Raw genomic sequence first — 27,961 nt, forward strand, 5'->3', positions numbered from 1 at the left:
CAAACCAAAGAGTTATAAAAGGCCAATTTCTGGTTCAATACAGTGTCCAGTAGCACAGCTGAGAAATACACAAAATGCTGGCTATTGTAGAAAGCCAGAAATGCTATAGTTACACCAAATGAAAACCTACCCCCAAAATTGGCTTTTGATTACACTTATCCTAGAGGCATCAAGGGTTTAGTTTCCAACACCAGCAAGAGCAGTTTTGAAGGTACCTTGAATAGAGCTAGGATGTGACTGAGTCTTGCCGCTTCAGTCTGAGTGACCTGTGAAAACGTGTTTCCCTGCCCCTGGAACAGCATGAACCACGGTCATTACATCCTTTTAGAAAGGAGAAGCTCAAAGCCCATCTAACTCTAGAAGGAGATTTCCTGACCTGAAATTGGGTGTTTCTCCCTTAGCATCTTACATCAATTTTGCCTTGGAGGCTTCTGGGGGAAAAAGAAAAAAAGAAAAGAAAAAAAAATCAAACGAAAAAAAGAATTGTTAAAGTTTAGGACCCACCGCTCCGGGTCTTGGCTTGAAACCTCTTGGTGATCCACAAGCCTTTTGGAAGTCCTCTGTCCAGACTACCTTGGTTGCATTTCCTTTCCTTGGGTTCTGGACTGTGGCCTGGGGTTGCTCTGTATGGGGAACACCACATGGGAAGGTTGGTCCCCTCACTCCATCCTGTGTTCTGCTAAGCAGGGATGTCCAGGTCTGCTGATGAATAGTTGCTTAAAAGCTTTTAATAGCTACCAGATCTCTCCTTAGTGAACAGGTGAGGAGAGACCAGTATTGATTGCAGTGGGGTTTCCAGCTTAGGTATCAGTTTCATCAAGAGACTTTCTTCTTTTTCCTCCCAGGTTGTTTCGCAGGCCGCAATCTTAGCACATCACATTCCCTCCTTTAATTGCCCTTCCCCTTGCTCCCTCTCTGCAGTAGCTATGACTCCAAGCCTGCTTTAGCAAACACTCCCATACATTTTAGGGACATCCTCAGGTGGGATCTAAGGTTTGGTTAAGCTGATGAAATCGTGCAAATAAGCATCTCAGTTACAACTATGCTTCACTCCCATCTAAGTCAAAACAGCTATAAACTTTAGTTCCTCTAAAATAGGTCCATGTCCTTATTTGCAGGGGTCCTGTACTATACCTCCGGTCTGGGCCTGCAGAATTGTCACCTCACAAGCAAAGCTGAGCAATGCCCAAGCAATGCTGGCTTTAACAGAATATGTCCCCAGGCTGAAACCTCCCTGCTCCATCCCAACACTTTTACTGTAGTCAGGGTAACAGAAAACATATAAGCATGGGCAAATGTGTGACTGATCCCAGTATGCGTGCTTCAAGTCTATTCACTTTAGGTCCTATTAAAGCCTGCTTTGCAAATTTTCAACCACAGGGGCCTGTGGGAGAAATCAGCCTGAGGGCAAACCCAGCTGTCCAACGCTGAGATCCCAGGTTTTGCTCGATTTCTCTGGGAATCAGCTAGGCTAGCATTGCTGCTGGCAACGAGGTCTGGCACAGCACAAAGGCCACAGCAGTCAAAACATCAACAAATATTTAGCTTTTAGATCTGACTTACCAAATCACCTGCTCACCTCCATGTTCCAGGTGAGGGTGGCTGAAGTTCTCCTGGATGTGGGGTTTAGCCCCGCAACTATATCAGCCCCAGCAAAATAAATTAAATTGCCTTAGTGCGCAAGTTAAGTGCCGGCAGGATTTTTGGGAAGGGGGAGGGATCTACACAGAGCAACTAGGAGAGAGAAAAAGCCTAAAGTTGTTCCCCTCCCTTTCATCACATGGCAAGTAAGGGAGATGGAAGAGTTAGCAAGATTTCCTGTAGCAAAACTAATGCTGCAGCAGAAGAGGATGGGAGCAGGAGTGTGCAGGAATATGGGAAGGGGGGAGGCTGAGAAAAGGGTTAGCCAATTATAAGTCAGAGTCTGACCAGCTGTGGGATGCTGCAAATTATTTACCTATGGGCTGGACTTCCAACTTCTCATCTACTAGTTGCTCAGGGCTCATCAGCTCACTTTGAGGGACATTAGGTATGCTTTCCCTCTGACTGACTGGACTGACCATCTCTTGATCTTTTTCATTCTGCATCTGTGCATATATATTAAGGCCAGGAATCTTCCTAAAACATTAACAGAAACCATCATTGTGGGGTACTCTGGCAGATGATGTAGTATCAGCTTTTACAAATCAAGAAACAAATCACTGCAAAAAAGAAAACCCAGCAAAACAAAACCCAAACACCTCAGTGAAAGGCAGCAACGGGGAGAAGGAAAGGGCTCAGGGAGAGTCATACCTTTTGAACTTGTAGATTACAAACACGGCTAGTCCCACAAAAATGACAGAGAGGAGCATGAGCATAGCTGAACCACTGTGACTGGGAGTGAGGTCCACCAGGGGAGCTGCAAGAGAGGGGAAGAAGGTTAGAGCCACCCCCAGCCTGGAGTGAAAGTTGCTCCATCCAGAAACATAGTCCATTCTCCCCTTACTGCACTTGTAGCAGGCCTCATCTGTCCACACATCTCCAGGGCTTCTCTCACTTTCTAATCCACCTGGGAAGAAACCTGGGTTCAGACCACTTGTGGTGCTCAATCTACCCCTTGATGTGAAGTCCCATAGCTTTCTCCTTAGAGGCCTCTCTTCTCTGGCCTGTTAGAGGACTGCCTGAAACATACTCTCTCATATTGCAGACAATTACCTAAGGTAGTTGCAAATGAGGTCACTTGAGTACCAAAACTAGCATTTTCTGGACAATCCTGGAGCTACTCACAGGCTAACTTGTCATGTTGACTTTCTATTTTGCTTAAAGCTATTTTGGGTAGCTCCCAATGCATAGTGAATAATGAGCAACTGGCTCCTCAATTTTACTGAAGCAACAATGCTCACCAAATGGATTGTTCTCTGCTCAGTCCTGTTCCTTCCTGACCAGAAGTGCAGCGCCCTTCACAGACACTGTCTCAGCATCCATGCCCTATCATGGCAAGCTCTTCTCACACCTCTGACATTTTCAGTTTCTTCCTTTATCTCTTTCCTACTCTTCTGAACACGTTCTACTCTCTTTCCTCTGGTGCCCTGCTCTCTCTCCCACAAGTCTTCCATGCAAGAGAATGGAGTTTCAAGGAAAAAAAAAACACCAAAACCAACCCTAATCAAACAAAGAGTGTCTCTGTGCTTCTCCTTGGAGTTTTGCTCACCACCTTTTCATAGCCCCTTGCAAAATAAGGCCACAGAAAAGGGCCAGAAGCATGGCTTTCCCAGAAATACAAAGTAAATAGTATCAAATAGAGAGTTTCCATCACTCATATACACACACAAACAGAAAGGCATCTAGCATCCAAAAAGGGACACGCATAGGCCCAATAGTCTCAGTTGTTCATGTAGACACTAATAAAACATACCGTAGACAGACATGCAGCTGTAGCTGTGCCATTACACAGAGCTAATGCGCACAGCAGATACATCTTCACTGACTGCCTCTATCTGGCTTTACACACAGAAGGTGGCGTAGGTAATGCCTTCCTCTGCAAGGCAGTGAAAGTTAACTTGAACCGCTGTCATACACATCCTCTTTCTCTTGCCCTTCTTCACATGCACTGAACAGACCCATCCTAAACCAGAGCCAGAAGATACAAGAAAACATGCACACGCAAGCAAATACTTACTCAGGCACACACATCACAGACACACACGTTTTCAGCTGTCACACCCAGACTGATAAAGCCAAAATTTGCAGAGAAGTGAAAAAGCTTCTCTTTCCCACATCAAGCAGGCTATCCTCAGGAAGGTGGGGCACCAGGATGAAATGGTTTGTTATTATGAATTCCTTTCACATCTCCACTGTGTCCCCTTTGCATCTGTGTTTTGTGGGTCTCTGCAGTTCTGTGAGATGACAAAATGGCGCTCTGACCAATTCAGGCTCAGCTTCACTCAATGTTCTTGTTATAATGCTGCGTTGACAGTTGGGTAATAAACAGCTATTTAACTGCTTTGTGAGGAATATTGGCATATTTTAGTTTGCCTTAGAGTTGAGGTTGTTGTCTGTTAGGTTGGGGACATTATTTTATTTTTTCTTTCATGAGAAGAAGGAATGAACATGATGAATGGATTGCAATCTGTTGTCCATAATTGCCATAAATTAATCCTTCCTCCAGTGTGGCCTGAACAAAGAAGACGGAGGTGTGAAATGTGCTGAGCCCAATGCCTGTCATTCTTGTGTGCTCCAGGGAATGCACATGCCCACATACAACACACACACAAAGAAACAGAGGCTCATTTCTACAGGTTCTGCTTGAATATCCACACCAAGCTAGTTTAGATACCTGCACTTTTGTTCCCTGCAGCTCCTCTGCTGCAGAAATTTCTGCTGTGCATGACCAGGCACACACACAGGGAGGAACATACCTGTGCACTGAGGCATGGGAACATAAATGTAGACGTACATATACATATACATATCTATGCACTTTCATAAACGCATGCTGAGCTTTGTGTTTTATTCAACTACAGCCCATACCTGCCCGGAGTCCAACACAGAGTCATAGTGGAAAGGCTGGGAAAGAAGGGATACTATAGACCAGAGCAGCACCTCTGGGCCATGTGCATCCCCCTGGACCGTGTTTTCTAGGGACTGTTTCTGGTGCTGGCTTGTGTTCCAGGTTTCCCTGCTTTATTTTATTTAATTTTTTATAAAAGCTTGCATTTCAAAAGGAAAATTTTTCTTCTTCCTTGACAACCAAAACAATAGTTTTCAGCAGCAAAGCAAATCTCTCTTTTGGCGTTTTGTCAAATTCTAACCTAAAACTTGGGTTTTGATGTCATGAAATGGGACCTTTTATTTGGACAGGGAACTGAGTCATGAGCTCTGCACCTTGATAAGGAGCCATATTCCCTCGAAGACCTCACAGTGGCTACTCTCTGGGCTTTTTAATATCTAGTTTGGCAGTCCAGGCTCATTTTGCACTCTTACTGAATCATATTTCTGCAACAGATAAAATCCTATAGTGTTCCTATAGGACATTGTGAAGCCAGTTACAGCAATCACTCACATCTCACCAGTGGCTTTGAAGGGAAGTACAACAAAGCCTACCTTGCAGGACAAATGAGTGTTCACATCTATTATGGACAAAAAGTACTCATTCCTGGTGTGTGCATAAATACAAATAAAAATGTGCATTTTTGGCGAGCACAAGGATCAAGTATTTACACAGGATGTCTGAGCCGAGCACCCTCTGCTTCAGCCTGAGCTAGCAAGAAATAGGCCAGCACATGCCCGGAGGCCATACTGGTATTTAGCATGGCAGTATGCCATACTGATAGACCCTGCCTTTTGGTTCACGCAAGGCAGCAGACAACGTTTAGTAGCCCAGAAAAGTGCTACAGTACCTCCACTAACTATCTGGCTTTGGGACTGGAGCTACCCAGCTTTTAGCCAGCTCTTAGCATGGATGCAGTAGCTGGGGACCCTGTGCACTTCCTCATGCAGAGATGCTCAGAATTCCTCTCCAAGAAGCTGCAGAGGCTCCGACATACAGCACAAAACTCGGATTCAGGTCCCTCTTGTATTAAAGGCAGGGCTGGAGATGTGATTTTAAGTGCCATCTGTTTCCACTACATGAAATCAGGAATGTTCCTTCAGTAGCAAGAGGTAAAGACGAGCCTTTCCCAGGAATACGTAATGTGATTCTAAGTATAATTTATTAGAAAAGGCTTACAGGATATTGAGGGCCAGAGGAGTCATTTCTAAACGTTCATTTGGGATTTGATCTTGACTTCAATGAACATTGACCAAAATGGAGAACAGCCATGTGCATTGGCAGAGTAAATGCACAGAAAAAAATATCAGAAATTGTGAGCAATTGGAGGTAAATCCACATTTGAAGCTCACATTAAGGTGCTTTCAGATAGCCTTCTTTTCTGACATGGGCACTCAGCATTTTCTGAAAGTACATATACTATCACTGGTCATTGTTGAAAATTCAGGCCAAGGATTGCTTCCCTTATAACAACTATTATGTAAAATGTATATTAATTTAAATCTTAAATGTAAAGTCATGCAATTCTTCTGTGTCATATGTCTATTACTTTTTTGTGTTTTTTTACAATCCACAGAAGAAAAAAAAAGTCAAGCTGACTTCTCAAGCTGTTGTGTTTTGTTTTGTTTTTCTGTAGAGATTAATCAGCTGTGCTGCATCTCTGCTTTTTTATGCTTTTGGTTCTAACATGTCTAAAAGTAAGCATCTGATCATCTGTTCCACAGCTAATGGAAAGCAGAAACGTGCAGCAATATTCCTAGGGCAGATATTAGCAATTCACCCTAAGATTCTGCTTAGGGTGCATTACACCCTACCCTTTCATAACAGTCTCTTTCTCCTTCCCTTTATTGACAAGGCAATATATGGACTGACACCAGCTTGGGCAGACCTGTTCGTACCATAAAAAGCTGGTATAAGTGAACTGAGGCTTTTTGTTTGTAAGCTAGCAAAAGAAGCTGACACCAACTGATCAGAATTATCAGCAGCTGCTGGAGAAGAGGAATTCCTAAGAATCCTGAGTACGGATTTGTCCATCCCATCTCTTGTAACAGTTAAATAGGGCCTGTGCTGTGAAATGAGGGTTTAGCATGCAGAATACACAGACATGCATATAATTAAATGTCAGAACCTTGGAGATGGTTCATTTTGAGATAGGATTAGTTAAAGTCCTAACTGCCTAATGTTGTGTGTGTGCATATGTAAATTGATTCTAGTCTTTCAGACAGCTGAACAACTTCTGAACTGTGTTTAGTTGCTTTGAATGTTTGTTGACTCTAGAATATCTGAATATATCTAACGCTAGCTGGTAACCTTTGCACTGTGTGATCCAGGCTGAATATGCCATAGTGCTGCTTAGCTGTTGAATATTTCAGACACAGCCAAGAAGTATGCATTTCTACTGCTAGTTATACTGCATTTCCAACAACAGCAAATTCTTGCACATAAATAAACAAAAGGATAAGCTGTAAATGCAAATGCCACTATGTCTTTTTGGCATGATAAAGAAAGGGGAGGTGGAGCAGGCATTTTAATGTCTGCCCATACACTGAGTTGTTATTGTGACATAAAAATAAGAAGTGTTCAAAATACAGCTGATAGCACACTACTACTATCAAGGAATATACTGCTTTCTGTGCTACAGAGCAACAGAGAGGGTGTACACAGAAAGAGGATACTGACCTGCTGTTAAATGGGCAGCATGGACAAGGATTCGAACCCCTGGCTTCAACTCAAAATGGACCAGGTTTTGGTTCAGTTTCTGGATCAGTGTTTCTGAAATCTGGAAAAAAGGAGAAAATAAGAAATGCATTTATTTCTTGATCATTGGTTTAGATTGCTAATAGGTGGGCAGGAAATGGAGCTGCATGCAAAGCAAAGATTTTGCAGAGGCAGCAGACTTTCCGAGCACAATTTCCTATCACCTTATAAAGAGAGGGTTTGTGGCAGCTGAACACTTCTGCCAGTACTATGTCCAGAGTGGTCTGTATATGGTTAGCAATGACTGATATCAACAAGTTGCCCTGTCACACCTCTCTAGGATCAGCCCAGCAGCAAAAGGGAATTGAGCCCCAAAGGAACATTACACCCACGTGTGTAAGTGTCTGCAGCACCAGCCATCAGTGAACTCTGTTTACTGCTCAAGCAAAGAGAAGTATTTCAATTGTTAACACACATTCACTCATAGCAAATAACTTCTTGCTCATTGAGTAGCCAGCTCTATGATCTTAGAGCATGTTCATAACAAGTGATATACCTGAATCAAAATGAATAGTTTAAGTCCTTACCCCAGCTTGCACTGAAATTTCAAGTCCTAAAACCAAATTTCATTTCATCCAGCTCTGATTTTCAAGCCAGCTGCTCCCTGATTCTTAAGTACGTACCAGAACCAGCTCAAATCTGAAAGTGTTTACTGACTACAGAGTGTGGCTTAAACAAAATGCATGTTCCATCTATTCTTATGGTTTACACACAGAGACAACATGCTCTTATAGTCTCTCTTTCATGGGAGAGACATTCCACAGAGCTTTTAGATCACTAGATTATCTTGCCAGAACTCTGATGACAACAACAGAGCTCTAGCAGAAAGGAAGCAGGCTATTCCTCCTTAAAGGACACAATAGAAAAGATGAGCATTTGCTGAGATAAGACCCCATGATATCTGTATTTGTACAGTGAAGAAGCCAAGCTTTGGTCCAATCTGTTGGTAAACATTCCTTTTTCAAATTCAGTTTGTCAAAATATGCACAGTGCCACTTTCTCCATATCACTCTTGATTATATCCAAGAAGCTGCAGGCATGTTGCCATTAAAAGCAAAAATCCGTATAGATTAATCAAGGAATGGAAGCCTATAGACATGGTGTTGATAGTTTTTTTCTGTCTTTTTTATGTTCATTCACTGGATGTTTCGTGTATTTCACATTTTCTTACAGCAGTGAGAAATTTTCCAATTGAACATAACCACTGTTCTGCATGTTGGTTTATTAGGGAGAGGTGGTTGGGAAACTGCAAAAAAACACCCCCACCCCACAACCCTTAATATGCAGTTGCTGAGAATGTTTGTTTTTATAGCCATACCAAGATCAAGAGGAACTATTCCAGTGCTCACCACTTAATTTAATTTGTTTTAAATAAATCCTTGTTCATTCTCGAAGATTAATAAAAAATTGTCAGAAAAAAAGAACATTCCAATAATTTTTACACCATCTTTTTCATGTTCTTCATTTTTGTCTGGTTGAGTTATTTCAGTAAATGCTACCCAGATATGATTAGATGTTCCTTGGCTATCATTCATCACAGTATGAGATTTATCTGCCTCTTTTATTTTTTTAACATTCTTAATGGTTCTTTCAATACTCTTGGCTTGTACACTTCATTTCTGGCTGCTGATCACTTGAATAGGTGCCTTTGGTCCAATATCAATTTGGCAATAACTCTTACAGGCATTTTATTTATATTTTTAATATATCTCTTTAAAGTTTACAATTTTTTCATGGGTGCCAGAATGAGCAGTAAATATATTTCTTCCAATAGCAAGAAAAAATACCACCTGCCTACAAAGAGCCATCTGCTGAGCTCAGAGCAGCAGGGATGGTGACACAAAGATGTGCAGTACATGAAGAAAGCCTGGGAAGCAAATTATATCCCTCTTTAAGAATTTGAGCATATTAATAACCAAGATTGACGACTATAAAGAGTGCTTCATCTCTAAAACTGGAGCAACAGATGCAGATCGATATGCTGTAAACCAGGTACATTAATGGCTCATGGAAATAATGGGAAAAATATAATCCTGGCCATTTCCAGTCCCAAACATGTCCCATACCATCCAGTCCTCCACACCCCTGCAGGAATTATCTTCCTTTGTGCTCTGAGATTCTAATGCTGCTTGGGCAGCTGAGCCTATGAAAAAAAGCAACCACAAGACAGTAAACTAAAGAAAAGAGCCAACCACATTGTGTCATTCCTCTTCAACACATTGTGATAGCTGCACAAAATGGTTGGGGAAACAGTAGAGGTAAAAAACATACATGATGCCTTCTATACCAAAATGTGATGTATAACTGAGAATGCATCTAGCAAAGGTTGCTATCTAGTATTGGAGAATGGTTTCATCAAGGATTTGGGCAAGAAATGGAAGAATAGGAGAACCTCAAGAAAGTCAGCATGAGAAGGAACCAGAGACTTTGTTTGGCACCAGTGACATGAAGGAACACTGAGATCTCACCTGGCCTGCCTGAGGACTCCTGTGGTGCAGAGTGAGGAGGGCAAAACAACAGCACCGGCAGGGGCATTACAGCTGAGAGATGCCGTGGCAGCTTCCCAGCAGGCAAGGTGAGTGTGTGAGAGAAAACTCAACCATTATTCTTGTCTGGCAAGCCGATAAGAAGGAATAATAGGAAGGGGAGAGGCAGTAAGAGTGAAGTAGTAAGAAAACTGAAGAAAGGCAGAGAGAAACAGTCACAACTGAAGTCTATTATTATTGTATTGCATTGTTATCTGATCATGAAGGAGGACCTCATTGTACTACATCCTGTACAAACGCAACTCAGAATAAAATGATTTCTGCCTGAAACCACCAGTATCTCAGCAGAAGCTTGAAATAGCCATCACTGTTCCAGGACTATATGCAAAGCATCAAAACAGGGAGCAACTGTTCATGCTGCTCAGAGTATGCAGCATATTTCCTTGGCTCAATTAATTATATGCTTTCCCAGTGGCTTTTTGGGTGCAGCTTTTTTGCCTGGGTCTTTATGGAATCTGAACAAGTCAAAAAATGAGTAACAGCCCGAGACCTTCAAAAGCGCCAGAAGTTCTTGTGAGAATCAGACATCTGCCTTCCTCAGGCAGCTCTGGAGATTCCTGACACACACTTCTGAGGGAAGAACAGATGCATTCAGACATGTTTTTAAAATGTTTGCTTGCTTGGTACAATATTTTCATTTCTCTTTGCATGGAAAGTCAGATTCTCTTCGAAACAGACATATAGACAGTATAGAAAGAGGAAGGAAAATGCATTTCTGTACTTTAAAAATTATCTTAAATAGAAACCGTGTATAATGGTTTATAAACTTCATTATTTGAGGTCAACAAGCTGGTTACACACAGCTAAAGGGCCAAACTCACATTGGGATTGCACACTGCTCTCCAAAGTTGGACCTGACGATGTTTCTAGTCCTAACATGGTCCCAAGGGGATCTGTGAACCGCAGATCACTCAGGACACTCACTCTGAGATTGGAGAAGTGTCTCTTTTGCCTTTCTTATTCTATCAAGTATATTTCTAGCTCAGTGGATCACAGGTTATCAGACTTTAACCTAGGAGTCATTCTGACTCTCATATAATTTGTTTACAACATTAATAAAGTGTCTTTGAAGTAAATCTCCACACGATGGCTGATCTCACAGTCACTGAGGTAATGAAAAGGTTTCAATGGGAAACATTTTGGGTCTTGTGCCTCCCTTTATTTCTGCATTCACAGTGGTACCATGAAGGCATTTTTGTTTAAAAAGCAGATAAGGAAACATCAAAGTACTTTGGCCTGTTTCATAAATAGCTATGCAACTCTAATTGAACAGCTAGACCTTCAGCTGGCGAACAGGTGGACCTTAGGCCTGTCCCTGTTCCTCTCTCAGTCCTAGAGATGCAACTAACTCAGCTGAAGACAAAACTTCTTAGAATAGCAACCTCCTAATTTATAGTCTTCAAGAGTCTCCCTTGTGAAAATAATTAGCTTTCAGAATTAGTTTTGGTCCTTAACTGAGCCTCATTGACTTTATCTGCTTCATTTGCAGAATTAAGCACGATGTGCAAAAATAATTCAGTAATAGAAACCATTCTTCATGTATCATTTTTCATCAAAGGACACATAATGAATAATAATAACAGACAATTTGTGAAGGAAAAAAAGTGATTCCAATTTAAAAATGGAACAAAACAAAAATTAATTTAGCTTCTCTTAGCATTTTGTCAGAATTAGGACTGTGAAAGAACCATGTGCACCACAAAACAGAATTATCACTCAGATGGGCATTTTCCCATACCTTTATTGAATTTTGAAACCTCTGGTGTAAATTAGTTTAGACTAATTGAATGTGACTCAACTGTGCCAGTATGAACTAGCTAAGAATCTAGATAATTTTACAGATACTGTGTAAGGCTCTCAACTAATGAGTGCTACACTTCTATTCAATTGAGTAAATCAATAAACAACTAAGGAAAGAATTATGCACATTGATTGGTAGGAAGCAACTTTAACCAGTATTACAAAAGTGAATCAGGAGCCAGGGCAAATGTGGATTACTTTAAACTGTGCCACTCGCCCTGCATAACCTTGGTTACTTCACATAAGGCCTCTTAAGCTTGCTTCCCTTAGCACTGACAAAAGTATAATCACTGACGTACAGGGTCCAGCAGGAATTTCTTGAGATCTTTTAACGAAAGATGCTAAATTCAAACTGCCATTAGTATCCAGAGACGCCATGAGAGCACAAGGTGGAGGACATTCTTGTGATTACTCTGGGACAAGAACTGACCAGCACATATGAACACAGAGAGAACCTGGACATAAAAGCCAGGATCCACTTTAGATGACCAAAGGTGACCAGAAGGAGTCTTGAGAATCAAGGGCTGCTCCGTACACTGAGTAAAAGACGAGAAGGCGAGAGGGCTGATAGTCACATGGCAGGAGTTAACTCAAAGATATTAAGACAAGATATATAGACAGCCTCTTCTACAGCACACAAGCAGCTGATCAAGAAAGGCTGTGTAAGGAAAAAAGCCCTTGGTACAAGGTCTTCTGGTTCATATTATTCTATTCTCTCCCCACCTGCCTTTACTTCTTAAATACTGGACCAACCTTCCCTAAGCACCCAGTGGAAGAATTCATCTGCATACAAAGGTAAAAAAATCTCTCCTAGTAAACACTAGATGATCTACCCCTCTTCCTGGAATTTAATTTCCAGGACTGATTGATACCATTTTCTGTAAGATTTGAAGGTGTTCACTGTCACGATCTTGTTGTTAAAATTTTTTAGTGACGGGCACATCTGAAATACATCAGAGGAAAGAAAAGTAGTGAAAGTAAATATGCTAAAACACTAAAGCTTAGGAAGGTGAGTGAAAAAAAAGTATAAAAAAAGATAGAAGCTCCATCAGCTACAATGAAGTAGAAGTAAAACTAAATCTGCTTTAAGGAACAAATCCTAAGACATATACATATACAAGCTTCCTGAATGCCACTCTGCATAATGTTAAATTCACCAGAGGTATTTAATCTCCTCAGTTCATCACTGCCCATTTGATATTCAGTCATCCATGTCATTTCCCATCTCTTTGGCTGGATACAGATACTGGTCACAGCTGCAACATGTTGAGCACAGTTGGCTACCAACCAGCTGGTGTTGCCATTTGCCAAAGACTCCATCATGCTTGCTACATTGCTGATAGCTCCTTTCAGAGAAAAGATTAATGGCCTCAAATGTCATTAACTAGTTGCTCCCTACGTCTATTTTACATTCTGCTTTTACAGTTATTTTGGATAGGCCAGGTAAAAACATGCAAATGGAGAACTAAAGGGAAATGCATGAAAACACGGAAACTGTTACTTGATATGAAAACATCACATCAGAATTCTCGTGTATCTTCTGCTTACATCTCATTTGACTAACACGAGACGCATTTGCTATGTTTGACAAAAAGCCTCCACTAGCAAACAATGTGGAGAGAAGATAATTTGTGAAACACATAAATAAAAAGATAACCCTTCAGAATCTTCCTATAAAGCCATACACTGAAATAAATTGAGTAATCATATCTGTGTATTTGTATCACTGCCCTCTACTGAGTTGTAAGTAGAATATCTTCCTACTGCGCATTCATTTTGAATTGGATTAGTGCTAAAAATTACTTAATAATTACTTGAAATGCTACTAATCAGAGGTTTGCCCTTCACTGAAAGAAAGAATTTGGTGTTTCTGAAGCACCAGATCTGAATTCTGTAATCATCACATTCACCAAGCCTGTCCATAAAGATGGTGTAACAACTGCATGCCAGCCCAAGTGCCCAATGGCAATTCTGGGTGGCTGTTTTTGCAAGATTTGGGATATTTTAGTGGTGTTGCAGTAACAACATGCAAATTAAACAGCAGCGTTTTACAACTGCCAATTATTTCTACATTTTTAAGCAGGTTGGTAGTCTGTCCTCAGTTACTGTGAAATGAAGCAGGGGAACCAAGTGACCCAATTAAAAGAAAAAAGCGGTCACAACATTCTGGTCATAAATACAGGACTTTTTGAATATGCAAAATGTTTTGGGATTCTGCAGGATGAAAAGACCTTTTGATTTTTGTGAAGCTGTGAAGAATAAGTTTACACTGACTACAGAAAGTGGAGTAGATCAAGTAATCTGAGGTCCTCAAAAATTCTGTATTTATGTATTAGGCAGAATTGTCCCATGCTGCACATTGAGAAAACTTCCCCAGCCTCATACATAGCGGTTTTTTTCAGCTGTCAAGAGCAGTTAAACTTTTTAAAAGGTACTTTAGTGTCCCATGGGAAATATCAGGAATGCAGAGTTCACATTTCTAAATGTAATCTGCAAACAGATATGACAATAATTGGTACTGTGTGTACACAAAAAAAGTAATTTGGGGCACTTGAATGAGAGTGGTACATCAGCTCAAGGAGAAAACAACATCTACCATCTAACCACAGTCTCAACAAGAGCATGAGACACAAATGCACCACCCTAATGGAAAGCTGCATGGAAATGTATATTTGTCAAGTGTGATGCAGGGCCTAGTACGACTTCCACAGTCCCACTATTACTGTACCCAACAATTCATGGTGTTTAGACTTGTAAAATACGAGTGGCACAGAGCAGTATTATAGACTTTGACAAATGGGAAACTAAGAGCTAGATTTTCAAGGGACAGTGGACATCTAGCTACCTCTGAAGTCAATGGGAATTATGTACCTAGAGATCACAGAGCGGCTGGACAGAGACCCAAAGGTATGCTTAAAAAGCCAAATGAGTATGTACCAGATAAAAACAGACCAGCTTAATCTGCCTCAAGGGGAAACAGCAAGAAAGTAAGGCCCCCATGTTCATTAGATATGTATCAGATTTACTGGTAAATGCGAAAGTCCATGAAACCACATATACCCTTCATTGTTACCCATGGCAGAATAATGGTCTAGCTCAGGTGACGAAATACAGCTTGGATAAGCAAGTTGCCCAAAAACCTCACAGGTGCTCTGCGATAGACAAGGCCTGCAGCAACTTCAGGAGTTTCATGTGGGGAGATGTAGTTTGAATTCCCTCTTCCCCTACTCTTTCTATCACTTTTCCCTTCCTCCCACTCCATCAGCTGTCCTTAGCCTTGCTTGTTCAAGCTCACAAAAGTTAACATGCATCACCTGCATGATTTACATGGCTTCTCCCTTTCAAACCCAGGTTGGATGAGCAGAACATCAGCACCACAGAGTGTCCCTTGCCTCTGTTCTGGTACCTGGCATGTGAATATGGTGGGTTCAGGGCTGTATCACCACGTCCATGTCATATGACCGCAAGTACACATGCCGACTTGAGGAGGCTCTAATAGGAGGGGAAGAGAAGGAGGGGGCTATAGCACACTTCATTCTCCTGGTAAATCTGTGCCTACAGTGTGCATGGTGGGTTTCATGCCCTTCTGTGGTATTTCACTCAGTTTCACCAACATTTGCTTTTGAGAAAGAGTTAGGTTTTCCCTCCCTTGGGTACTGAAACAAGGGCTTTTGCAGAATAGAAACATTAATTTCTGTAACTCCTCTCCATCTGATCTATTCTGACTGCAAGTTTGCCAGGGTGAGAAACTATTAGTCGCTGTGTCTCTGGACAGGCTCACCACAAGTCTCAGGTTTGGAGAGTAGCTTCCACGTGTGACATGACACCATGAAAAAAGGAACCTATATAATTAAGTTCTTCCTTAAGAAACCTTATTCTGTCGCAGTGTTTGTGCAAACTATTTCCATTTTGTTCCTGTATATGTTGAAGTTTCTCTTCCAAATTAGAAAAAAATCATCCAGAACTATAACTCCTTTGGGTGTGCACCTGCAAACACACAAACTCACATACGTGCCTTTGAATAGCTTGTTGCTTTGCTCATGAACACAAAACAGAATTCTGTTTCTACCAGAAAAGAACACGGTACATCATAAAGTACCTAAGAAGCAACTTAAGCTGTCATCAGCAAAAACATCTGCTCCCAGTACTCATCCCAGTGAGTTCAGGCACAGGGAGAAGCTGTTGAATGGGCTCTGAAACGCTTTGGGAAAGGGATAGAGAAGGATTACAGGCCAAATGGATGACAAAACAGGAACAGGATCAGAATATGCTTCAGAGCTGAGGGCAGAGACACCTTTTGGGGCCCTCCTTAGGCAGTTCCCACTGAAAACAATGCCATTTTCTACTGGAGTAACTAGGAAGGGGAATGCAGTACCCACAGACTAGTAAGAAAAACATTCTGATCATCCTGATGGGAGCAGGGGAAATACTTCTCCACAAGAAACAGCTGGCTTCAAATGGCAAATAGTTTCTCTCTCTTCAAAGGTTACCGCTTGGACCCTGCAGGATGCCAGAGAAGTTGCTGGAGTCCCACTGAAAATGACATTTCTTCTTGTCCATAGAAAGGGTCATGAGAGCACTGTCAGGGCTTCCTTTCTCCACAGCTACCGACACTCCATTTTTACAGGGGGGAAAAAAAAGGGGACAAAGTGAGGGAGTAATTGGCAAAATACAGTAAGCTGCTGAGTGCCGGAGGGGAGCTGGGTCAGATGCAAATTTGAAAGTTTATGGACTGGCTTCCTTGCCAATTTGTGATGGAGGAAAGGAGAAGGGGGATGAAGGAGAAAAGGGAGGAAAGATTTTGCAAAGCAGTAAATCTCCATCTTTTTTGTTTATTACATGGGTGGTGAAAATTGCAGAGAAAAGTCATTTGTCAAAAAAATATGATGGCTAAGGATGCTGAGCAAGGGAAAGCTTAAGAATATGGGTGACCTAGTGGTTTGAAGCCCACAGCTAAGTTAACAAGGCTTTAGACCACTGCAAGAGGCAATTGCAACAGCCAATAACAGGTCAGGCAGATGAAAAGGCTATTAGAAAACAGGAGTACAAGAAGGGGAAGATACTGTTGATACATGCACTAATGGGAAGACTTCACTCATTCACAAACTGAGGGACAAATCCAAAGAGAAATGCTAAAACCCTTATGCCATCCAGTGGAGTAGCAGGCACCTAGTAATGCTGAGGATTTCACCATAGCACTGAGGCTGATATTTATGAGCTGATGACACCCTCTACCCCAATGCTCGTATAGCCCATACCAACATGGGGTATGTCTGCTTGAGCCACGGACATGCTGTGTGGGAAGGCAGAGGTACAGTGGTGCTTCACTCAGGGCTAGTTATCTTTGCCCCTGGAATCTGAGGTAATAAGCTGAGAGACATTTCAGGATTTTTGCCCAGCACAGTGTTTTATCTTTTAGTCACAATCATGCTAGGCCCCCCTGGTGGGCAGGACCTCTTGGGTCTGCAGGGAGATACAGTCCTCCAGTTATAACCTGCTTCAGCCTTGCACAGAGAAAACAATCCGTAGCGGCTGAACCTCACTGCCAGCATCATGAAGAGAGCAGGCAGACAATCCAAACCCATCCCTGTGCCTTAAAGTAATGAAGTTCTGATCTGCTCAGGTCTACCACCCAGCTCTGTCCTCCAGTGCTTTCTAGACTCTTGACAGCCTCATAAGCTTTGCTTTATGAGGCTACTCCAGTTCATGTCAGCAGGAATCATCCTCTAAATCCTTCCTGCTTTCTTCCTACTTCCATGAAGTAGAACAGAACTTCAGAGGGTGTCACCTCATGACATCATACAAATTTATGCCAATTTAACATTACTGAGGGAACCCAAATGGGAGTCTCCACTCCTAAATACAGCTCCAAAGCCTGTTTCCAGTGTTTGGGAGGAAAAAAAATTCACCAAAAAACAACAACCAAAAAACCCCCAAAGAGGATGTAGCATGTACCACAGTTGTTGTTTAGACCCTATGAATCAGATGCATTTGTACCACAATTATTTCTTCTAACCTGTCTTGGAAATCCCATATATATATACACAAATGCATAAGCATACACTTCTCCAAGTAATGGACACAATACCTGCTCTAGGTCTGCTGCTGTTCTTTTATTTTCTCCTGTGGCATCTTGATATGGTAAAATGAAGAGTTCGGCAGATGTGGGCAGACCGGGGAGCACTGCGACCAGAATATGCTTGCTTGAAATACCTGTTGCCTGATACATAGACAATTAATGGACAGATAAACAGTGGGGATGGCACTGAATGCTGACAGCTTCGTTGCTAAGGCATCACAGTATTTATACAAATGATGTAGGATATATCTGGTACAACAGGGAGAATCTTAAAATCCACTGCAGGTAAAAAGTCAGAGATTAATAATTTCCTGATCGAAGCTATTTTACCATGTTCTCCAGTAAAATACGCAGGGTCCTAAGGCAACATTGATAATCAGACATGCTAAAAGGAGCTCCTAAATAACAGTTGCATATGGTACAATTTGCTTTGTCTAAATTTAGCTATTTTAAAGTTATCTCACTATCCCAAGTTAGTCCCTGAGGTTCTTCATTTAGTCAATGGTAAGAAGCTACATGTTAAAGGGCAAGGTATGTGGGCAGAATTGCACTCTAGAGGTGTGATTAGCCAAAACATCTTAAAAGCCTTGCAGAGACTCAGGGAGAGAGAAGATGATGAATCAAGTTTGAATCCCAAACAAATTCTTATAGTTCACATCCTGGGTCAATTCCACAAGTTAATGAGGACCATTTTTTTTTTTCTTTAGGTGTTAAAGATTGTATTAATCTGCAAATTTTTATTTTTTTGTCTTGTTGGCTGAAAATCTTAAGCAACCAGTTTAAATCCAAATCCCCCTTCAGCACAAATTAGCCAAAATTCAGAAAAAAGTACCCACAGGCATCACTACCAGGGTCATCTCTGGTCATGAGTTTCAGCTGCTTTTACCATGACATTACACAATCAGATTGTGGAGTTATTCTCCAGAAAAGGAGCTAGTTTGGCCTTCAGGAAGTTTTGTGAGACAAAAGAAGAAACATAGTTTGATGAATCTTCCTCCATTACCTCTTTGTGTTGTGGATTATCCAGCAAATGCATTTAAATCTCAAGGTTTTGATTTAAATCTTAAGTTTCGAAGTGCTGAATTTAGTAGGTCAGTTTTAAAAGAAAAAAAGTGCCCTCAGATATAAGGGCAGACCACAGCAGCTGGGTGTAGCACAGAGATTCCCCTGCAGTCAGGACTTGCAACCCTCTCAGACATCAATTGGACCTAAAACTCATGAATTCTTCTCCCCTGTAGTTCAGGAGCAAAGACTTGGAGCAGCTGCTCATTGAAGGAAATGATGGCCAGAGGACAAGGAGTCAGTGAAACCGATTACACATCACCATTACCTGAGCTAATTCTGTGGCTATCCCATGCGTGATTGCTGACAGCCCAGGGAATACCCTGTGGAACTATGAAAAGGGAACCCTTCCCCTCCACTGCACACCAAGGAAAAGCACGTGGTTTTGTTGCTGTTGGTTTTTTTAATGTGGATTTAGAAAAAAACCTATAACAATATAAAAGGTTTCATATATTCTTTCCAAGTATTCTGTGAAGCCATTATTTGTGCTTGCCTAACAGGTTGTTTTAAGATGTCAAGAAAAAGACACAGTATTACCAGTTAATGGAAAGTCTTCATTTTCTGAGGCTGGGAATGATTTTTTTTGTCTGGAAGCTTTTGGCTGATCTACTCAGTTCATTCTTGTCTTCTTCATCAAAAGCGGGAGACAGGACTCAGAAAATCAATGACGTGAGCAAATAATTATGATCATAATACAAAATAGGATATTTTGTGATAATCTGAAATTATGCCTACTTAGAGAGAAGATCAGATTTTAGTAGGGAACTATAATTTCTTATGCAGAATTTTTATCCAAGTCTAGGGTACTCTGTAATAAGAATGTAATACTTTAATAAAAGTTCATAAAAATTCTATAGCACAGCTATAATTTCCTATTGAATTATTTAGTTATTCAACTCATTTTTATACAGTTTACTTAATTGCTGTAGAAATCTATTGGTTTCATCTTTAATTTTTACAGGAACTTCTCACAAAGGCTTGTTTAAGATGAATCATTTAGCTATATAAAGAGGGATAATTAGCTATCAATTTTTAATTTTTTTTTACCTCAAACAACAAAAAGACTCTTTGTGTTTTCACTGCTCTGCTTTTGGAGTGTAGCCTTGGTACTGTAGTTTTATAATCCTTTTTTATGGCTTGATTTTGTTTTATTGAGTTGTTTATATTCTAAAAATTCATCCTGAAGATAAATGGATCCTTGAGTACTTGATACAGACATAAATAAGTCAGAAGAACAAGCTCCAGAAAAATGTTCTTTTTTTTTTTCCTTTCCTTCTCTCCTCCTGTCTTTTGAGGAAATTGAAGAAAAAAATCTCAGAAACAATCCAGACATGTTTGTGTGCACCTGACTAGTGCACGGTGTCTTTCCAGTCTTTTTGCACAGATGATGCCACAATTGAAATATAAGCTTGCTAATAACATCTACAAGCCTTGTACCTTTCAAAATCTGACTATCTTTATTAAAAAAAAATAAAGTAGTAACCCTGGTTCAAACAGTTCCTTTCACAATTTTTCTGCTGAGCTGAGAAACCCCAGCTGTCTCTTCAAACTTTTCTTAGCCTCTCAGTTTGAAGTCCAAATCTTCAGCCACACAAGAATATTTGTATGACATTCTGTTCCACAGTTAAAAAAGGAACTTTAGAGCTTCTCCATAGTGTTGATGGGAAAAATAGCATCCAATCCTGACCCATGAACCTAATGCTATGTGAAAGACATAAAGCACTTACTGCAGGGTTCTTCTCTGTAGTAAAAAATTGTTTTCTTTTGGGTCTCCTAAATTTCCTACAGCGTATTTGTAATTCCATTAGAATAGCACTATTTTCCACTGCTGTATAAGAATAGCAGTAGAAGAAGTAAGAATTGCTATGCAGTACTAAAGACGTTTGTACCGGTATAGGTAGGTATATTCTATATGCCCTTTTCTCAGAAATATACCACATAATCCACTGTCATTAAAAAGAATAAACTGAAGGCTAACTCTGAGCACCAGAATGTCAGAGGATGGGATAATTTCACCTGCCTAAATTTTAGGATTCTGGCCTCAAACACTAGTCTAGCCTTCTTTTATAGTTGGTAGAAACAGAGAGAACTGATCCAGTCCTAATGTAGGCACAAAGCAGAAATTGGAACCATTGTAACGCAGGTTATGCACATTGCTTACCTCCACCAGAGCTCTCTGGACTACTCTACTGATGTCCCTTCTCCACTCTGGGATATCTGGATTGTATTCATCCAGGTTTGGAGAGAACGATAACCGCAGGGACTGAAATTGCTCTGCAGATACAATGACATGGTGGTGAGTAAAGACTGTGAAATGCCTTAGTGCCAAATGAATGGGCAGAACGTAGTGAAACCTGCTGCAGCTCATGTTTTGCTTAATCAGTCTGCAGGTGATGCACAAACTGTCAGAGAATCCAGCAGTGTGTCTGAGAGATTCACTGAGAGATTTGGAGAATCTGGGAGATTCACAGCTTGAGTGTCACAGAACCGAAAAGGGTGATCAGTCCTTACTTCAACAGATAATAGCACTGGAAAGGGAGCTGTATTGGGAATGTAATTGAAATGCTATCTTGTCTTCTGAAGCAGGCAAGCCCTGTGAAAGAAGCTGTGATTGTACTCTCATAGACATGCCCCAAACACATGAAATCTTAACTAGAAGGAGACAGGGATAAAGGTGGGGAGAGGACTAGCCTTAGAAAACATACTTCTTAATCTCTGTTGCTGATAACAGAGATGCCCACACTGGTCACTAAGACTATGTGCTTAGTAAAAACAGCTAAAACTGGGATTCCCAGTGGTTCTTAGACTACATCTACGCTATATGATATTTGTGTGCCCTAACTGCTTCTGAGGCCTGAGTACAATATCAAATCAGTAACAGATTTCTGTACAGAACTGCAGCACATAGCATTGACTTACCTTTCAAGCTAAGCAGCTTTTGCATGAGTTAAGAGGCCTCTACTGGCCAAGAAAGGGGAAAACCAGCCTGCAAAACAACCTAGCATTTTGACAATCATGTAGGATGACCAAACAGTGATAGAGCAGATGCAGAGGGCTCTGGGAAGGAGATCAGTGTTCTGCAATCATCTCAGTCTGGACTAATGTCAGTCAGTGGCCTTCAGAGATGTTATGCTGAACTGATAACACTGCAACTGAGCTCATAATCTCACTCAAAGCATCCTGGAATAAAGACCTCATGTTGCTGCCAGCTAACCTGTCTCTCTAGCTCTTGACTATGGAGACTGCTATGTGAAATGAAGGGGGAAGAGCTCACCATACACAGCAATAGTCTTTGTATCCTGAAGAATGGTGTTTCCTGCTGAGACCTGAACGGTGATGGTGTTCATCCCTTCCACAGAAAATGTGAATGTGATGCTTCCTTCCAATGTGATCAGTGGCTGCAAATATATCAGGAAAGGATAAATTTAGTTAATTTGGCTGGAAAGAAAAAGCAAAAATGAATTTGGCTCTCTAGCCTATTGGGATAGTTTGGGGAGTCAGTTCCAGCTTGGAAACTTAAGACATAGAAGGCGTCCTGTGACATGGAAGCCTATTTTCTGGAGAGGACCCAGGGATCCAGATGGAGATGTCCTCCTGAAGCTCAGAGTAAGGAGCAAAGTTTTAAGATCCCAGTATTTCCTTCCCACTTTGCGTGCTGACTGTTCTGGATCCCATGTTAAAGTGTCCATCTTCGCTGCACTCCCCAGAGAGGCCCAGATCCTAATATGAGGGCCTGCAAGACTCATTGCTCAGGTGTCACACTCCTTTCCCAGATCTAGCTGTCAGTGATTTGTTTAAGGTCGCTCAAGGAGGTTGTGACAGAACGAGGAGGCAAATTAAGATTTCTCAGTTTTTCTCCCGTGTTATCCTTAGGCATGGAGACATCATTTTCAGAAAGTGATGGTATTTAGAGAGGACACAGATCCCCTCAGCTTGCTTCTCTGTGCAACCAGTTTATCAATGACTTGTGTCCCCTTTCAGCAGTCTCTGCCCTAACTTCTGTTTTTGCTTATTAATGAACTCTGGCTGAGATCTTCAAAGCACCCAGTATTAAGTCAAACTCTGTTCCCATTGTAGTCTGTAGTAAAACTCTCACTTCAATGAGAGCAGAGTTAGACCAACTCTGATCACTTATGAGCTTAGGAGATCAGAGGGAAGGTTAAAAGGTGACAATCACAGCCTGTAAGTACCTCTAGGGGAAGACAATTTCTGATAGTACAGAGAGTTCTTTAATCTACACACAAAGGCATAACAAGATCCAACAGCTTGAAACCGAAGCTAGATAAATTCAGACTACAAACATAGTGCATGTCTTTAATGCTCAGGATAATTAGCTGTGGGGAAATAGTTGGGGGAGAGGGTTAGAAAGAGAAGCAGTGAATTCTCCATCATCTGAGGGAAATCATTAACACAAAACAACAACAGCAAAAAGTCAGGTTCTGCCTTAATCACAGAGAGATAAATAAAGCAGAAAGTACTGATGAAACCTTCTGACCTGCATTATACAGAAGATAACCACATGTGGCTGAAAGTCCCTCTTGGCTCTACAAAATCCATGAGAATCTCTCCCCCCAGAAACTAATTAGGGTCTCTGGGTACTTCAGCCACAGAGATATGTAAAATAACAGTTATAATGCCTGTGCAGATTTACCAACACTGCAAGCATACAGGCAGCAGAATGCCGTGCATGCTGTTCTCATATCTGAGCAGAGCCCAGAGGCAGGGAGGTGTGTTGGGAACCATTTTATCCACTTGTAGCACATGATAATAAGGTCTTCTTGCACATGTGGTTTAGCATAGAGTGTGGGGGCTCAGAATTGAGCTCAGCATATTTAAGGGCAGGCACAGAACTATTGCAGTCTCTTCCCTTGTTAGTTACCAGGGAAATGAGGTTTAAGCTCTAGGGCTATGTAAAGTCAGTTCCAGACATAAAAACAGCTTCAGTTTGAAATGTCAGTTTCCTAAAAAAACCCCAAGACCCCCAAGTTTTTTTGTCATTGTTGTTGAAGAAAGGAGGATGGGGAAAAACATACTAGAAACTCTTCCGGATTTTGGTTCACTGTGTCCATCTTGAATGTAAATGCAGGGAGAAAGCTATCGGCAATTTGCATGAAATGGCAATAAACCCTACAGCTAAGTCACAGCAACAAACACAAAGCAGTTCTTACATTTCAACGTTGGTATGTTAAACCATTAGTCTCTCGGTCACTGGTTTATAATTTTCTTGCGTGTGTGACTATTTAGAAGCATTCCCAGATCCCTCTCTCCCTCCCTCCTCAGTCAGAGAGCTCCTCCAGGATTATTTTGATCTCAGTCCATAGGGAATACAAACCTCCGTGTTGTTCCCAAACCACCAGACATAAGTAAGCGTTCCCACTTGGCTTGGCCACAGTACTGCCGTGGCGTTGACCTCCTTGTTCTTTGTGGTGACGAATGGTAAAGATAAGTGAACATGTTCCAAGGGGCCTGCAGAAACAGAAGCAGCAGGTGAGTCCTCCGTCTGAAATGTCAACCTGGGAGAGAAGGGAACTGAGGGGATATCCACTGGTTTAGGGGAGAGAAGTCCTCCAAACCACTGTGGGGCATGACTGTTAATGTTTTGGCTTGGTGCCATTTCTAGAGAGGCCAGCTTGAATCTGTTCCTTATAGAACAGGAGCTACCCCTGTACCTGGAGCTGAAAAACTTGGACTCTCTACTGCGTGAAAGTCATATACTCAGGGACATTATATACAACTTAAACAATAGGGCAGAGCCCTGTTATGTAAATACGGCCTTCACTGGGAAGACATAAGAATGTGCAGGACAAATGGCTTCAGTGAACATGAAGCACCTCTGCTGATGCAAACTGCATCAGCTGTTCACCATAAGTTGGTGAACTTCAGCAGTGGTGTATCTATTTGTATCAGCTGAAACCCTATCTGAAGGCAGCCAGTCACTGAGTGCCTTAATTTTAATGTTACCTTATACTCCCTCCTTTTCCTCAATAAAGTCTTTTATTTCTTTAGTACAAACAGAACATAATTCATTCGACAAGTGACATTATGCCCAGGGTTACACATTTCCCATCTTCTGGAGACAGATGGGCCTTTGCTGTTACATCTTGTCCTATAGATTATTTTTTAAAATGTGTTCTGACTGTTCACTTACTTAGAGAACAAAACAATTGTCCTGAGAGTGACAGATAAAGAAAAAGAAAGAAACCCCAGGTGACATAGGAACATGGGTTTCTTAAACAAATTAAGGCCACATCTACATGTCCTACATCTGCAAGCTCCCCAGTGATGAGAAGCGGAGACCACAGCTTGGGAGGATCGATTGCATTGTCCATATGGAGTTAAGATACACTGCTAGAGGATCTCACATATTTCCTGAGAGGATTTTTCAGGACATATCCCATGCATGTATCACCACTTAGACCTTGCTTTTCAACCTAAAGGAACACCACACATTTGAAGCAAGCACTCTGTACCCCTATACAGTACACATAAGCAGAGAGAGACAGACGTGGAAAAATTCTCCCAACTCAGACTGTATAAACAATGACAACATAAACAGTTCCTGACTTGTTACTGAAAGGCAGCTTTCTCTGGGATGTAGACACAGCTGCTGCTCAACCTGACTCAGCCCAATTAAGAGTTATCCATGATCAGACTAACCAAAGCCTGCTATAGACCGGACCATGGCTCATTTTGCCTTTTATAATCAGCATTCAATGCTCTTCTTGAAAATTCATGAGAAGCCAGAATTTCACCCTTATGATTTTAATGGCATTCTCCTGCTCAGACACATTTCTGTGACTGCAAAATGTCACCTGCTCTCGGAAAGACCCTGAGACCTGAAAAACAGCAGCTTGCCAGGCTAAATATTTTGCAGCTCTGGTATCCTTTGGGATATTTGCCAAATGCCCAATGTCAGCACAGCCCACTAAAGGAATGCATTTCCTAACACTAGATGCAGTGACAGCAGTGACAATGAAGCCCATGTAAAGTCTAATCCACTCCAACATGATTGCACAGCTGCTCTGAATACATCTCAAATGATCTTGCACTGCAGAGAGTTCCCAGCACCTCCTTGGACCCCCACCATATGCTGGCTAGGAAAGAGCATGAAAGAATGACTCAAGCAAGCCAATTCTGCATGAGTATTTCTGTGCACATAGCTGATGGGTCAAAGTGGCTGAAATGCTGAACCATTATCTGGCCAGCAGATGGGGATAGCTCACTCTGGATAGGCCCTTAGCTTCGTAGGAGACTGCTTTCTCCCAGGTAAGCTTGAAAAGAATTCAAGAGAATTCATTTCTGAGCTTCATGCAGGGCCATGGAGACTACAGACCTTCACCTGCCCCAGGAAAAAAACTGTGTACAAGTCCCAGACAACAGAAAGGGAGAAGCTTCTCAAAAGGTTCACTTAGGCAGGTGATGTTATCCTGAAGCATTCAGACAAATGCATAACTGACTTTTCAGGGGAAATTTTTGACCTGTTAGGACAGTTCAGAGACCGCCTGTTGGTTGGAGAAGCAGTTTATATACAATTTACTTTCCATACACTCCAAAATGCTGCTGCCTCACCATAACCTGCATTTCTCAATCGCTGGACAACTGCAGCAAAGGCACTGCTACTGTGTGCTGGCCCCACGGCTGCAGCAGGACGAGGAGGGCACCGGGTCTGATCTTTGAGATCCTAAGCACTGTGGTTCAGTGCCTGCAGTTTTCCCCTCAGCAAGGCTGCTAGCCACTGGTAAGGAAGGGTGTTGAAAGGCCCAGATCTGGCTGCACACACTCATGTAAATCAACCCTGTAACAAGGAGTCACCCTGTTAGTAGCCCTTCCTAAAACTCTCCAGACGTTCAGGCTGCATGCTGCTTTTCTGTGGATCTTAGCAATACAGTGTGTTGGTCTATTGTAAGGACAGATATTTTTACAAAACTCCCCAAAGGCCAAGCTCATACACCCCGAGCAGAATACACAGCAGAGAGATGAGTGGCAATGCAAGCATTTAAATAGGATTTAGAAGCTTTTGTGGATCTGGGTGTTAGGCTATGGAGGGGGCTGGATTTACTGTACATCTCTGTCCTCAGCAAATCCATTGCTAGTCTGAGTGGCACCATGCTCGGTTGCAACCTGTCTTGAAGTCCCTAATTCTTGTCACATAGAGAAAAGTGAGATATATCCCTTAGAGTTGTCACTTCTCCAAGGGGTCAGGCACGTATAATCTGGGTCTGGCTGCAAGGATCACGCAGTATTTAAGTCCTATGCTGGCATTACCTACGCAAAACACAGACACATACACTATCAGCTGCTAAGTCACACAAACATATCTGAATACTGTTTATTTCTTGTACTGCTTAAACAGTCAAAATGGTTCTTAAGCCTTCAATGTCTCAAGAAAATGGATTAAACCAGCTGTAAATCAGAAAGCCACTATGAGTGAGAGTGAAGGCTGGACACCTGCCTTCTCCTTCCATTTTGTGGTTGTTGCATGAGAAAGCAGTTGTTGCTTCACGTGGCCTCATTACTTTGCAGATAGGCTGAGGGGGTGCAATGGTCCCCATGGAATCATCTCTTGTCAAACAGCGAACGATTACAAACCCTGCTTGCATGAGGCTGTCAGAACCTCCTGCAAAATATCAACCACCAAAACACTTCTCCATTTGTTTCCAATGACCTTTACAAAAGTAAAAAAAAAAAAAGAAAAGACGACGGCTCCTGCTGAGCTGACTTTCATAACCAGCAGCAGTGGGAGGGGGATTTCTGCATTGAGAGCCTGCAGCAGCTCCCATGATAATTACCCAAGCACATGCAGGGAGGCAAATTAGAATATGACTCCAGAACCAAAGAAATTACACGAAAGTGTATATATGTCTATTCTGAGCAGAGGCCCTTTTCTCTACCCTACTTAGGATGATACTTAAATAACTAAAAAAAATAATAATCAGTAGCTGTCTAAAAGCTGAGAATTTACCTTGATTCACCAGTGCCTCAGCACAGAAGTGATACAGGCTAAGTCCCCAAATCAAAATCCCGAGCTTTACAATAAGCTAATTTATAAATACAGTTCTTTTTGAAAGGCATTATGAGTTTTTCAAACATGTGGTGTGCTGAAGGATTATGTGATATAAAAGTTTGCCACAGACTGGGATCTATCAGGTTAGGGAATCATAAATGGTACACTATGATTGTGAACTGAAG

The 27,961-nt window shown here is 41.6% G+C and overlaps 1 protein-coding gene across 2 annotated transcripts in view; it reads right to left on the reverse strand.

The window, feature by feature from the left end:
• The window catches only part of SORCS1 (sortilin related VPS10 domain containing receptor 1), a 307,612-nt gene that overhangs the window by 1,195 nt on the left and 278,456 nt on the right, over nt 1–27,961 (reverse strand). The window contains exons 20-27 of one of the 2 annotated variants that reach the window (XM_072869716.1): nt 24,105–24,238; nt 22,047–22,170; nt 20,934–21,046; nt 17,720–17,851; nt 7,208–7,307; nt 2,293–2,398; nt 1,958–2,118; nt 505–623 (exon numbers count right to left, since the gene is read on the reverse strand). In XM_072869716.1, coding sequence (XP_072725817.1) covers nt 505–623; nt 1,958–2,118; nt 2,293–2,398; nt 7,208–7,307; nt 17,720–17,851; nt 20,934–21,046; nt 22,047–22,170; nt 24,105–24,238 — 989 coding nt within the window. The remainder of the gene's footprint in view (nt 1–504; nt 624–1,957; nt 2,119–2,292; nt 2,399–7,207; nt 7,308–17,719; nt 17,852–20,933; nt 21,047–22,046; nt 22,171–24,104; nt 24,239–27,961) is intronic. The other variant, XM_072869717.1, reaches the window with a different exon arrangement.

The sequence above is a fragment of the Ciconia boyciana genome, chromosome 8 (genome assembly GCF_034638445.1).
Source record: "Ciconia boyciana chromosome 8, ASM3463844v1, whole genome shotgun sequence".
NCBI lineage: Eukaryota > Metazoa > Chordata > Aves > Ciconiiformes > Ciconiidae > Ciconia > Ciconia boyciana.